Here is a 12826-nt window from a genome sequence, read left to right on the forward strand (position 1 = left end):
TCTAAAACCTTTTTCTTCATTGGCGGGCTCCCATCCAATTACTAACCAAGGCTGACCCTGCTTAGCTTCTGAGATCTGACGAGATCAGGCTCACCTGGGCTATCCAGGTCAGGACATAAATGAAATCCTGCTCTCAAGTCATAGTTGACTTATAGTGACCCCTGCTGGGGTTTTCAAGGCAAGAGACCAACAGAGGTGATTTGCCATTGCCTGCCTTTGCAGCCCTGGTCTTCATTGGAGGTCTCCTATCCAATGACTAACCAAGGCTGACCCTGCTTAGCTTCTGAGATCTGTCGAGATCAGGATCACCTGGCCTATCCACGTGATGGTATTCACCTGGATAGAGTGAGTAAAAAAATGTTTCTTGTAGCCTGGCATAAGAGATGTTTATCAGGATAAGATGGATCAATGTCCAACCCCTAGCTTGCTGTGTACGCCGCTGCTTCAGCTAAACTGGGCCATTCCACTCCACTCACATCCCTGCACATAAAAATCTAAAAAGTGAGGGTGAAGCCTATCTTAGAAATCAATATACCATTTTTCTCTTTCTCACACACACACACAACTTATGAGGAGCAATCAGCCATGTGAGCTTTGGCCTACAGTGTGCTGAGATCCAGGTTTGAGCAGGGGGCTCATAGATGCATGCAAAATAATGGGTATGATTTTATAAGTATATAGTCCAAAGAGAGGAAGTGGTTCTAGTGCAGGGTGTAGCTCAAGAGAACAGGGAAATCCAGTGTTGGCATCCCCACTGACGTTCCCTCTAAAGTTCTGTATGTCCTTTCCAGAAGCATAAAAGTTCACTTCTTTTAAATAGACTGCTCTGGGGTGGAGGAAGTGAGTATATATGTGTGTGTGTATGTGTGTGAGAGAAAAACTGGATTTTGCCCTCACCTTTAATCACGTTATAAATGCTGCTGCCAAAGAGGGTTTAGAAGAATACAATTTCCCTCCCTTTCGGTAATCCATCTCGGTGGGTATTAAAATAATGCTGCATTTCACATCGAAACGAGATGACAAGCGGGATGAGGATTCCCATTTATTTCTCCGGTAACCAAGTGACCTTTCGGCAAGGGATGAGGCTTGATTTAAAGCCGATGCACATACAGCTCGGAGGGAGGGAAGAGAGGAATGGAAGAGATCAAGCGTCCTTGCTTGCCCTGCTGCTGCTACCCCCAAGAGATATATATATAGGGGCAGGTTGTGTGATTTTGTTTTGTTTTCCACCTTCCTCAGGCCAATTCTTTTTCTCAAGTCTTTCCACCTTAGAAGTTGTAAGCAAGGTTTCCTCCTCATCAAGCTCAGAGGACAACACGGACAACACCTAGAGATAGATCAAGATGGGTAGCCGTGTTAGTCTGTCTGTATCAGTAGAAAAGAGCAAGAGTCCATTAGTGCCTATGAGACTAACACAATTAGTGGTAGGGTATGAGCTTGCATGAGTTCCAGCTCACTTGTTCAGATCTGGAAATGTAAGTGAAGAGGAGGACAACTGCAGTTTCCAAGGTGCACCATTCCTTTAACTGCTCCACGGACATCTCTGCGGTGCACCATTTGTAATTATGTGTCCTATTGGTCCTTGTTTGAGTGTGTATCTTTCTGCTTAGGAGAGATCCACAGATTTCCACACCTGGAAAGAAGTTCCATGAGCCAAGAGCAGAAGACAGCTATGCTAAGCCCTAATCATCCAACCCAGATATGTCCATGGACGATATCCAATTCCAGACCTAGAATTCTGCAACTATTTTAATACTAAAGCACACCCTTTTCTTTCCTAGGAATGTCTGCTCCCATGGAGACATGTGAGATTGCAGACGAGATCTTGCAATGTTGAATGCTTTGGGCCAAAACTGCTGTTCAAGTATGATTGGACAAAGCTCAGTGAGGAATCCCCTTTTTAAACGGCAGACCTCCTTCCAATTTAAAAAGCAGATGGCACCACAGAGCTCTCGTGGAATCCTGAGCTGCCCCCACAGTACCATGGTCAGGATGAGTTTGTCCCCCTGTCCCAACTTCAAACAAATGCCCATTGCTGATTTATCCTACTAACAAATAACACAATGGAAAGGGATTTGTGTGGTACATTGATTGTCGAGGTAAAAAGCAGAGTTATTAAAAATTATGTTGCAACTTGTGTTGGCTGCAGTTCCCCACTCCATTCTGTAAGCTTTCTTTCCATTGGCTATGCGCCATATCTCACTCTGCATAACTTCAAATAGTTTATAGAGAATTTCTATAATTAATTTCAGAACTGGCGCATGACCAGTTTCATCTTGCTTCAGCTTTCTGTTCCTTCTTTTTTTCCTCACTCTCCATGGTGAGATTGTTACTCAAATAGGAGGTCTCCTTTGTTAGTTGGGGGAATTAGCATAAAGGAGGCAGAGATGGGGGGGGGGTAACTTGGGATTCTCCACCTATGTATATCAGGTTTGTTTCCTTAGAGAACTCTCAAATAAACCAGTAGATGTTCAACAGGAAAGGCTTCTTTATTTAAAGAGAGATAAAAAGACAATCAATATAAAACAAAACACACACTACACACACACAGGGCGAACTGAAAAAACAGGAAAGTGGGAGAGCAATACAGGATGGAGTGATATTTACCAGTCCTGAAGAGGAGGAGGAAGGTCTGCAGATGAAGCTTCATGGCGAGAAGAGGAATCTCAAACGTGAACTTGAGAGCTGGGTGCAGTGGCGCGCACCTGTAATCCCAGCCTGAGCACGGGAGGCTGAAGCTGGTGGATCGCTTGAGCTCGGGAGTTCGGGACCGCAGCTGTGTAACGTCAATGGACGTCTGTTTCTGTTGCTGTGTCCGTGAACTTGAGGGTGGGTGTATGGATCTTGAACACACACAGCTTATGGCTGGGGGTGTCTAAGGTAAAATGTGTCCTGGGACGAAACTGACATCTTTGCTTCAAAGACAATGGCTTGATGGCTTGTCTGGAGGTTGGGGCGATAAATTTAGGAGACTCAATGGCTCTACCTGCAGTAGAATAAAGGTGTGAATGGGGCCTTATGACCCAGCAATTGCCGGATGGGGAGAGCTATCAGGTTCGCTGAATAGCTCTGATTAGGGTAAGTGGGTTGAGGAACAGAAGAAGGGCACTGGCGAGATTGGCCAGGAGCTCTTGGGAGACCTCATTGTTCTGATGTATGTGTCACTCGACGGACATAAGCCAGCTAGCCACCTGACTCAGCTTTTGTTCTTTTCCATGCTCCTGTTCTGTTGGCATCCACCCAGGACCAGATTCTGCCATGTGTTTATGGCATATGAGGAAGGGACTTATGATGCTTCATCCACAAACAGCCCTTTAGTGCGGTAGTGGTCTGACGGCTAACAGGATGCTTCTACTGGGTTAGATCCTAACTATTGCTGGCAGAGTGAAACCCACAACACATGACTCGCCCCTCCTACCGCAGCCCACAACCCCTCCCTCCCAATTCTGATCTCAGGGGGGCTGGGATTCTTAGGAACAGCATGGGAGTCAAATCACAAAGTCTACAGTGGGAAGAGGAAATTGGCAGAAGTTGTTGTCCCCTCCTTTACCAATAGAACTTCAGTTCGGCTAGTTTAATTGTGATTACGCGGGCGGAACAGGCACTTAGGATCCAACCGACATACCCACACACTACTCATCCGGCACAGCTCAAAACAAAACAAAAAACAAAAACTTTATTTTACATACCAACAGAATTAAAGATACTCAAACGTTTCCCAAAACATTTTGTCAGCCTCTCCCCCAATAACGTAAGTTTACCAGACTTGGAGGTGATGTGGAATGGCATGGCATAGCCCGATTTTATCAGATTTTAGAAGCTAAGCAGGGTCCGTACTTCGATGGGAGATCACCAAGGAAGACTCTGCAGAGGAAGGCAATGGCAAACCACCTCTGCTTCTCCATGGCCTGGAAAGCCCTTTGCTGGGGTTGCCGTAAGTCGATTGTGACTTTATTTATTCATTTCATTTATTTCCGGTCTTTCTCCCCAAATGGGGATTCAAAGTAACTGACATCATTCTCCTCTCCTCCATTTTGTCCTTACAACCACCCTGTGAGGTAGGTTAAACTGAGACAGCGTGACTGGCCCAAGGTCACCCTGCAAGGTTATGCGGCAGAGTGGTTAGGTGTGTAGCAGGATTTGAGTCCGGTAACACCTGGGAGACCAACAAAATTTTCAGAGTGGAACGGAGGGCGTGGAGGGCGATCTAAACCCCCCTCTGTCTGGAGATCAGGGGGCGGGGCCACTGGCCATGTGACCATTTTCACCGAGGGCAATTTAAACTTTAAAAAACTCCCCCCTTGTTCCAACTGACCCAAAGTGATGTCATTGTGTGGTCCTGAGTTCCACCACCTCTTTCCCCAGGAAAAAAAATACCTGTTGGTTTCTAAGGTGTCACTTGATGAAAATGGCAGAGCACAGATTCGAACCTGAGTCTCCCAGATCTTAATCCAAAACTATAACCACTACACCACTGGGCCTCTGACTCTGATGACACATACATACATACATACATACATACATACATACATACATACATACATACATACATGCCTTCCAAAACTGGATGGTGAAGGACACGTTTGTCTAAAGAACAATGGATCAGCCAGAAGCCTGTGAGGAAGACTTTAGGTGGCTCCAACCAGATTTTTGGGGCCCCTTTTGACCGGCCCAAAAGGCTATTTTGGGTATCATGGGAGATCTTATACAACTCTCGTTCAAGAAGGGCAACTGGATGAGAATGAGTGAAAAAGCTGGCTGGATCCAACCCCTTGACTAGAGCTGGAACCCTGTGCACACACTTCTTCAGTTTGGTGTAGTGGTTAAGAGCGGCAGGACTCTAATCTGGAGAGCCGGGTTTGATTCCCCACTCCTCCGCTTGAAGCCAGCTGGGTGATCTTGGGCGAGTCACAGCTCTCTCAGAGCTCTCTCAGCCCCATCCACCTCACAGGGTGTTTTGTTGTGGGGATAATAATGGCATACTTTGTAAACCGCTCTGAGTGGGCATTAAGTTGTCCTGAAGGGCGGTATATAAATCAAATGTTGTTGTTATTGTTGTTGTCCGGGGACAATTTGCTTAAGAATGCAGGTAGCTTGAAAATGGTGAGTATGGAATTGATTAGGAGATTTCCTTTTGCCTGGGTTTGGGTTGGGATTTGGGAATGCAAAACTATGGTGCAATTCAAGCATGGTAAGGCTGATTATCTAAATGTGAGCCACTCCACTGGCTGTGGTAGCTTAGCATCCTTCAAACCATGATCAAGAAAAAGAAAGGGTTAATTTGGATTCATGGAACATATACACCTGAATCTTCTTGCTTAATCTGAACTCTGGTACTGGTACCAGTGAACTCTGGCGCACTGGTACTACCATTCTTTGGCACAAAACCAAAGCAATCAAAACTAATATTTGTTGAGACAAGCCAGGATTTGAGAGGTGGTCTCCATACCAAGTCCTGAACTCTTTTTGATTTTGCTACCACAGACTAACACGGCTAACTCCTCTGCATCTATACCAAGTCCTGTATCACAGTCCTAACAAAATATGGTCACAGGTTATGTCTGAATCAAGCCCTTACCCATGGGAGAGGAGTGAGAGGAAAAAACACACCAAAACAGCTCTCAGACAGCCAATCTCTTCTGTCAAACTCAGCTAGCTACAGGATTTTGTGCTTGAAAAGTTTGGCATAGAAGTGTAATTTTTCAGCCAAAGATACCTCCTCTTTCATCAGAGAAATAAGAGACACAAGCCACGGCAGCCAGCCTCGTAACTGTCCCATTCTGTTAAAAACTGCAACATTGTTGGTGGTCGTAACAATTTCCATTTAGGAATACTGACAAAGAGCATCTGTACGGGTGCTACCCTGTGACCCGGACAAAGTAAATTGGAAACACAGTATCAGGGGAAGAGGTGAACGGGATGGAGGATAATAGAGAAGCATCCCTTGCTGCCACACGGACAGGTCTAAGAAAGCTGCCACGTGGGCACCAGGTAAGTCACCAGACCCCAGGTGTTTCCAGGGTGTTAATCATCCACCTGCAATCTTCTTGGCAAACACTATTTCAGGGATGACAGCAGAGAATTGATTTTAGTATGGCTGGAAGGGGTGACTGAGGGCCAGAGCGGCTGCATTATCTCGAGACGATTGCCTTGGCCACCTCAAGGTGAAACTTGTGCTCCATTCAGAGCTGCCTCAAAATGTGTCCAGACAAATGGTCTTGTGATATTTCATTTAATTTCTCTGACTTCCCACACTATCTCCGTCCATGGACAGGGCTTGTGTCTCAATGGCAAAAGACATGCCTTTCGTGCAGAATTCACTGCTGGAGGATGCAGCGATGGCCACACACATAGACAGTTGTAAAAGGAGATTAGGCTGACTCATGGAAGTTGTCCCGGTGCGCTGAGGAGCTGGTGGTGGCAGAGCAAGTGGCTGGGAGGCTGCCCACACCATTTGCCTGCCCCACAGGACAGAGGGCAGCCGGCTTGCTGAGCGCCCCCTGTCCTGCGGGGCAGGCGAATGGCGCAAGCGGCCTCGCAGCCACCCACACTGCCTTTCGCCTGCCCCGCAGTGCAGGGGGCACACGGCAAGCACACCCCCTGTCCTGCTGCCCATGCGCTCCCGGGACTGGCAGCTGCACCCGGTGCCCCCTCTTTGGCGATGCTGGGGGCAGACTAGCCCCCTGCCCCCCCCATCGATCCAGCCCTGGTAAACTGCTCTGAGTGGGTGTTAAGTCATCCTGAAGGGCAGTATATAAATCGAATGTTGTTGTTGTTGTTGTTGTGGACTAGTAGAAAATACTGGGTGCATTTGATGGCAATGATCATAACATTAAAAAAAATCAGTAAGTTATCACTGATTCATTTCCACTGCTATTTTAATTGGGAGATGTTTTTATGGCATTTTTACATCACTTATACGAAACATGGAAAAATGCATTTGTTTCTACAAGAAAAGAGTCACAAGGAAACAGAAATGGGTGAGAAAATGGAATTCATTTCTCACAACGGAAATGCTGAGGAGGGGGAGTATTTCTATTGAACCCACAAGCATGCAGCAATTTGGTCCCACCTCCATAGGCCAAACCAAAACCAGCAGGGATGCTGAGAAGGAAACTTGTAAAGGCGGCCGGGGTCTTGGATGGACAATACTGGAATGGTCATAATGCTGTCCTCTCCTCCAAGTTGATGTCTCGAACCCTGAAGCACAACTGCTTAGTAAGGGCTGACTTGCTAAACAGCACTGGGGTTACCAGCTCCAGGCTGGAAAATTCCTGGATATTTTGGGGGTGGAGCCTGGAGAGGGCAGGGATTGGGGAGGGGAACGTCCTCAGCAGTGTAGAATGCCATAAAGTCCACCCTCCAAAGGAGGCATTTTCTCCAGGGGAACTGATCTCTATGGTTTGAAGATCATCTCCAGCCACCACCCAGGAGCCTGGCGACCTTAATCAGTGCTACTGGGGAGAAACCCACCTCTGCTCAAAGGACAATTCTCTAGATTAACAAAGAGAGACAAGTTGAGAATCTCAGTTTCACTTCAACTGGGTGCAAAGAGCTTCATCAGCAAGTGAGAGGAGAGGTATATGAACCGCTTTGCAGGAGGGGGTCTTTTTCATTTAAAGACAGGTTCATTAATCTCCTCGTGTTTCTAAAGAAACAATTTACTGACCCTTAAAACAGAGGGATCAAGTAGTCATATGGGATTAATGAGAAGGAAAACTGTGCTTTTGGAAGCACATCTCTAAATGAAACATGAATTTCAATTTTCCCATTTAATTTTTAAAGCATGATAATATTACCAGGACCAGGCCGCAGCTGCCAGCAACTGTTCAAGAACCCAGACCTGGGATGTGAAGGGGGTTCTAGTTCCTTATTTGCTATTGCAGGAACTAGAACAAGTGGCTTGAGAAGAGGCAGGGACTTCAAATTGCAGTGTGGTTGCTAACTGGGAGTCAAATCTTTGAGCACTCCCTCCTGCAATAAAAGTCCAGTTTTTATTGAGAACTCACCATGGTACCAATGCACTGAAAATAATGGTCCTAAAATGGCAGAAACACCCCCCCCCAATCCACATGGATTCGAACCCCAGACTAGAAATCACAGGAAAAATTCTGACCCCCCCCCCCCCAAGCCTGGATTCAAAATTATACTTTCCCCCCCTTGGTACAGTCCTCTATCCAGGAGGTACCTGTCAATTATTTAGCATGTAATATATTTAAAGCACTTCACAATTGTTGGCTTAGTAATTCTATAAAATAGGTAATTAACAGCATTGTGGATGGAGTGATTTGTTTACCGGAGGCCACCCAGTAAGTTAATGGTAGACATGAGAACTGAATTCTGTATTTGCACATTACGCACTACTATTCATTTGCATTCGAAAAACACACTGCCAACCAATTAAGTGTGGGAAATATGAACCCACAATGTTCACAGATCATTTTGATGCTGGCAAAAGGATACTGGGTTTTTTTGGTTTAGGATCTGTTGAAGGCCCTCACTTCACACACACAAAAAAATCATACTGTATATAAAAATATTATCTTTTATGGGCACCAAAATCTACAAACTCAGACTTTCAGTCTCCAAGGAACCACATTCTGCCTTCCACATCTGAATATATGCGGATTCTTGTATTGTTCTATAGGGTGTTAACTTTAACGTTTCCACGGATGTACTGTGCACTCCCATTACTGTTACTGAGGGAGCTGTACTTTTTGGATTTCCTGACCGTTGTGCAAGAGAGAAAATAAAATCAAAACAGTAATACTGCACGAACAGTGGAACAGGTTTTATGCCGCCAATTTCCTTGTTTTATTTTCCTTTTCAAAGGAAAGGGGGGGGGAATAAAATGGGATATCAAGAAGGAATAATAGATGCAAACAGACGCACACGTAAGACAACAGTTGCGCACGGCTTAAACCGTTTCTAAATGGGCGTGCTTTTGAATTTGGATGCACTTTTCAAGGTCACCAGTCCTAAGGACAGAACTAGGTGGGATGAGAGGTACTTTGAAGTGTATAATTGATGTGCTTTGGTGGATTGACCCCCCCCCCCGGCTTACTTTGTTTTTTGAGTGGGGGGATGCCTCCAAACTCCTCCCTTATAGGAATTGTCTCTAGAATGCAAGATGCCTTTTGAACCATGCAAAATTCTGATTTAGTACACACTGTGTCCGGGGACGAGCACCCCAAGCACCCCGGACTTGCCACAGACCCCTGACATGAAGACCAATGGCACCCCGGCTGCGGGCACAGAGAGCCCAGGGGAGGCGACTCAGCTCCAGCCAGCAGAGAGTGAGGGGGGAAAGGAGCCAGCTGGGGAGGCCTGCCAGGCACGCACTGCCCAGCCAAGCCCCAAAGGGCAAGAAGCACGCATGCCTACCTGGGGTGCTGAGACCAGGACAGACGGGCTAGAAGCCCCTGCCCAAGCCCTAGGGGGAACCAGCAGCAACCTCCACCTTGGGGAACTAGCCAGAAGTCAGGAGGTCAGGGCAGCACCTCGTGAGCAGAGGCAGAAGCAGCCAAGCCGCATCACCTGGAAAAGCCCTGCAAGCCCCATCCTGCAGGAAAGGATGAGAGTGCAGGGAATGAGGGGAGGAGGAACTCCTGAGGGGGCCACCAGCCTTGCAAGAAAGGGAGAGACTGGGACGAGGGAGGAAACACCTGAGGGCATGCCCAGCTGGAGGGCATCCGGGATAGGGCAGAGCCTGGGAGGAAGGGAGGAGGAAGTTGGGAGAAGCCCTATAAAGGCAGGCTCAGGAGGGAGCTCGTGGTGGGTTGTGTAGGAGCGTGGTGGGGTTTGGGAGAGTGTGAGAGAGAGAGAAGCTGGAAGAAGTAGGAGCGAGAGAGATGAAGAACAGGAGGAAGAGCAAGCCCAGAGGAGGCAAAGAGGGCGGAGGCTTTGGAAGGCGAGGAGAAAGGGGAGGCAGCCGGGACTCTGTCAGGTACAGCAGGTAGAGCAGGCCTGCGAGTGGACTGGGAGGGAGTGAGGGTGATAGATACCCCCCCTCCTTCCACAGAGCAAGAACCTGCGTTGTCCCTGATGGCTTCCAAGACTTAAGGGCAGGCGTGCCGACGGCCAGCATAATGGCGCTCATGGCAGAACCTGACACAATGCAAAACCGTGGCTTACTTAAGCTAACTATGATTCGTTTAGATGTCTGAACACAGGATGCTCCACTGACTGTGGTTAATTAGGAACCTTCATGCCAGAATCTGAAACTATGGTTTGGAATTGCTTTATTAACCACATTTTATCTTATATAATCTATAGACATGACATAGAAACCCTGGCTAAACCCTCAGATAATCCCCAGTGCTGCTGTCATATTCTCCCTAGCTGCAGAGACGACCGGCCGAAGTAAAAAATAATAAAAACTGCATCCGTTAAGGCAAACCAGGTTTTGAATGATTATCTGCAAACCAAACCCTGGTTTCACAAACTAGCCGTGGGGAAAATAAACGATTGTTTTGTGTTATGCTCGGAATGAGCCTCTTTTAACTAGAATCGAGACGGAATTTAGAGATTGGCATATCTGTTCATAGTTTATGCAACTCGAAAGCTGAATAAAATCGAAACACCATACTTACTGCCTTCCTGTTTCTTTGCCCCTTAGGAAGCAAGGCTTTGGACTTCTCTGCAATTTTCTATCAAGAGAAGGGGGGGAAGTGGTCAGAATATAACAGGAATGCATTAGAACTTTGTTTATTTATGATTTTTTTTTAAATGAACAAAAGGGAATGTATGAGTGAAACCTATGATTTCAGGAACAGGCAAAAGGCTGCTTTGAAAAGGGTAGGCCTTTGAGAAATCAAAAGTTGTTTCAACTTCAAGGACAACAGGGTTATCAAAAGCAAACCATGCATTTATGAAGTGACAGCTGCAAGTGTGGGGAAGTAGCAATTTGCCACTCAAAAGCAGTTCCCTGACGCAGCCGGGCCATTGGGGGGGGGGAATGCAATGGATAATTTTGGCACATTGTAATTTATTAAAAATAAATGTATAGGTAACGAGTCACATGCAAAACTTTAGATGGAGCATGGATTGAACTATAGAAATGGTGATTGCAGAGATGCTGATATTTTCAGATGTGTTGGACCTGCACATGTGAAGAACTGGATTAAATATGAAGAAATTGGGTTGCATCCCATAGATCTATTTTGCTAACAATGACTCTTTCCTCTGAAGCAACTTCATGCATCAGTGGAAGTCTCCTTGTGTTGGAGGAGAACACTGACATTCGTACGCTGAATCTATTGTTTTGTTTTTTAAATTTACTAATTAAGGATAATTAGTGTTTCCAGAAATCCTGAACATACAGTGAAATCATGGCCTAATTGCAAGGAAGAAACTGTCCTAGCTAGAGATGGGCATGAATCAAAACACGAACCAAAATTAAGCACGAACCAGGGCGGTTCATGGTTCGCGAACCAGCAGCTCGTCAGATCCCATTTCTGACGAACCACCACGAACTTTAGGCTGGTTCATTTGGTTCGTTTTTTGGTTCGTCACTGCAGACAGCCTGGTGCCAATCAATCAGTTTACTAGGCAACAGGGGATGGACTTCTTGCAGACCTTCCGTTGGCCTGGAAGTGATGATTTTCTAACCTGGATGTGACGTTTTCATGAACTAAATGAACTGGTTCGCGAACCAGGGGCAGGTTCATGAAAGTTCATGGTTCGTGAAATCTGACGAACCACGAACCAAATGTTTCGAGTTTTTTCCGGTTCGTGCCCATCTCTAGTCCTAACCATGGTTTGTTCCATGCAGATAAAATGAGTAACCATGGTTAAAGGAAACTGTAGTTCAAAGTAGTTTCATATGCCACAGTAATTTCTTACCTAGGAATTCTTTTTGAGTCAAACCTTAACTAGATTACATATTCAGTTGCAGTAATTGACCATATTTAAGGCAATAAACCAAGGTTCTGTCAAATAAAGTCTCTAGTTCAGGGGAAGAATAAGGCCATAAATATAGCACATCGCCAATTGGAAGCCTCTGTGAGGACCCCTGGAGTAAAAGGAGGTAGATCTCAGCATCACTTTCCAATAGGTTTGCATTGCATAAACATATATTCTCAGAATTGTGTGAATTCAGAATTGTGTGGTTAACAAGGAAGACATAACCTCAGAATTCCCTCTTTACCTTTTGTATCGTGCCATATCGCTGAATGGCATCAGACAGCTGGTTCTTCAGTCGGTCCAACTGGAGTCGTTCTTGCTGGAGAGAAGAAAACGACAGTCAAACAAAACAGGTTTCTAACACACATGATTCCAGTGTCATTCATTACTCAGCAAATCTTTAAGATCCTTATATATCCATTTATTTATCTATATAACTAGTTAACTAGGAGGCTCCAATTGGTGCAAAATGCTGCAGCTCGACTGTTGTCAGGAGCGAGCAGGAGCATGAACATCACTCCCATCCTGCAGTCACTCCATTGGCTACCTATCAGCTACCATGCTCAATTCTAGGTACTGGTTATCACGTACAAAGCTCTTCATGACCTTGGCCTGAGATACCTACAGGACTGCTTCCCTCCCTACATCCCTCCATGGCAGCTTTGTTCATCTGAACAGGGTCTCTTGCAGGTGCCAGCCTGCACATGGGCAAAACCAACTGCAGCCCATACACGGGCCTTCTCTGTGGTGGCCCCTACCCTATGGAACAGCCTGCCTGAGGAGGTCAGGATTGCTCCCATGCTCTTGGCTTTCTGCAAACAATGCAAAACTGAATTATTCAAAAAGCTTTTTTACTCAGGAGGGTGGTATTGTAGGGAGGGGGTCTTGGATGTTTTGTTAATAGGAGGGCGGTATTGTAGGG

The 12826-nt window shown here is 46.1% G+C and overlaps 1 protein-coding gene across 3 annotated transcripts in view; it reads right to left on the reverse strand.

Moving 5' to 3' along the window:
- The window catches only part of TSNARE1 (t-SNARE domain containing 1), a 635428-nt gene that overhangs the window by 295274 nt on the left and 327328 nt on the right, over positions 1-12826 (reverse strand). For all 3 annotated transcript variants that reach the window (XM_054984298.1, XM_054984299.1, XM_054984301.1), the window contains exons 7-8: positions 12149-12223; positions 10593-10649 (exon numbers count right to left, since the gene is read on the reverse strand). In XM_054984298.1, the coding sequence (XP_054840273.1) occupies positions 10593-10649; positions 12149-12223 (132 nt within the window). The remainder of the gene's footprint in view (positions 1-10592; positions 10650-12148; positions 12224-12826) is intronic.

Source organism: Eublepharis macularius, chromosome 7 (genome assembly GCF_028583425.1).
Source record: "Eublepharis macularius isolate TG4126 chromosome 7, MPM_Emac_v1.0, whole genome shotgun sequence".
Taxonomy (NCBI): Eukaryota; Metazoa; Chordata; class Lepidosauria; order Squamata; family Eublepharidae; genus Eublepharis; species Eublepharis macularius.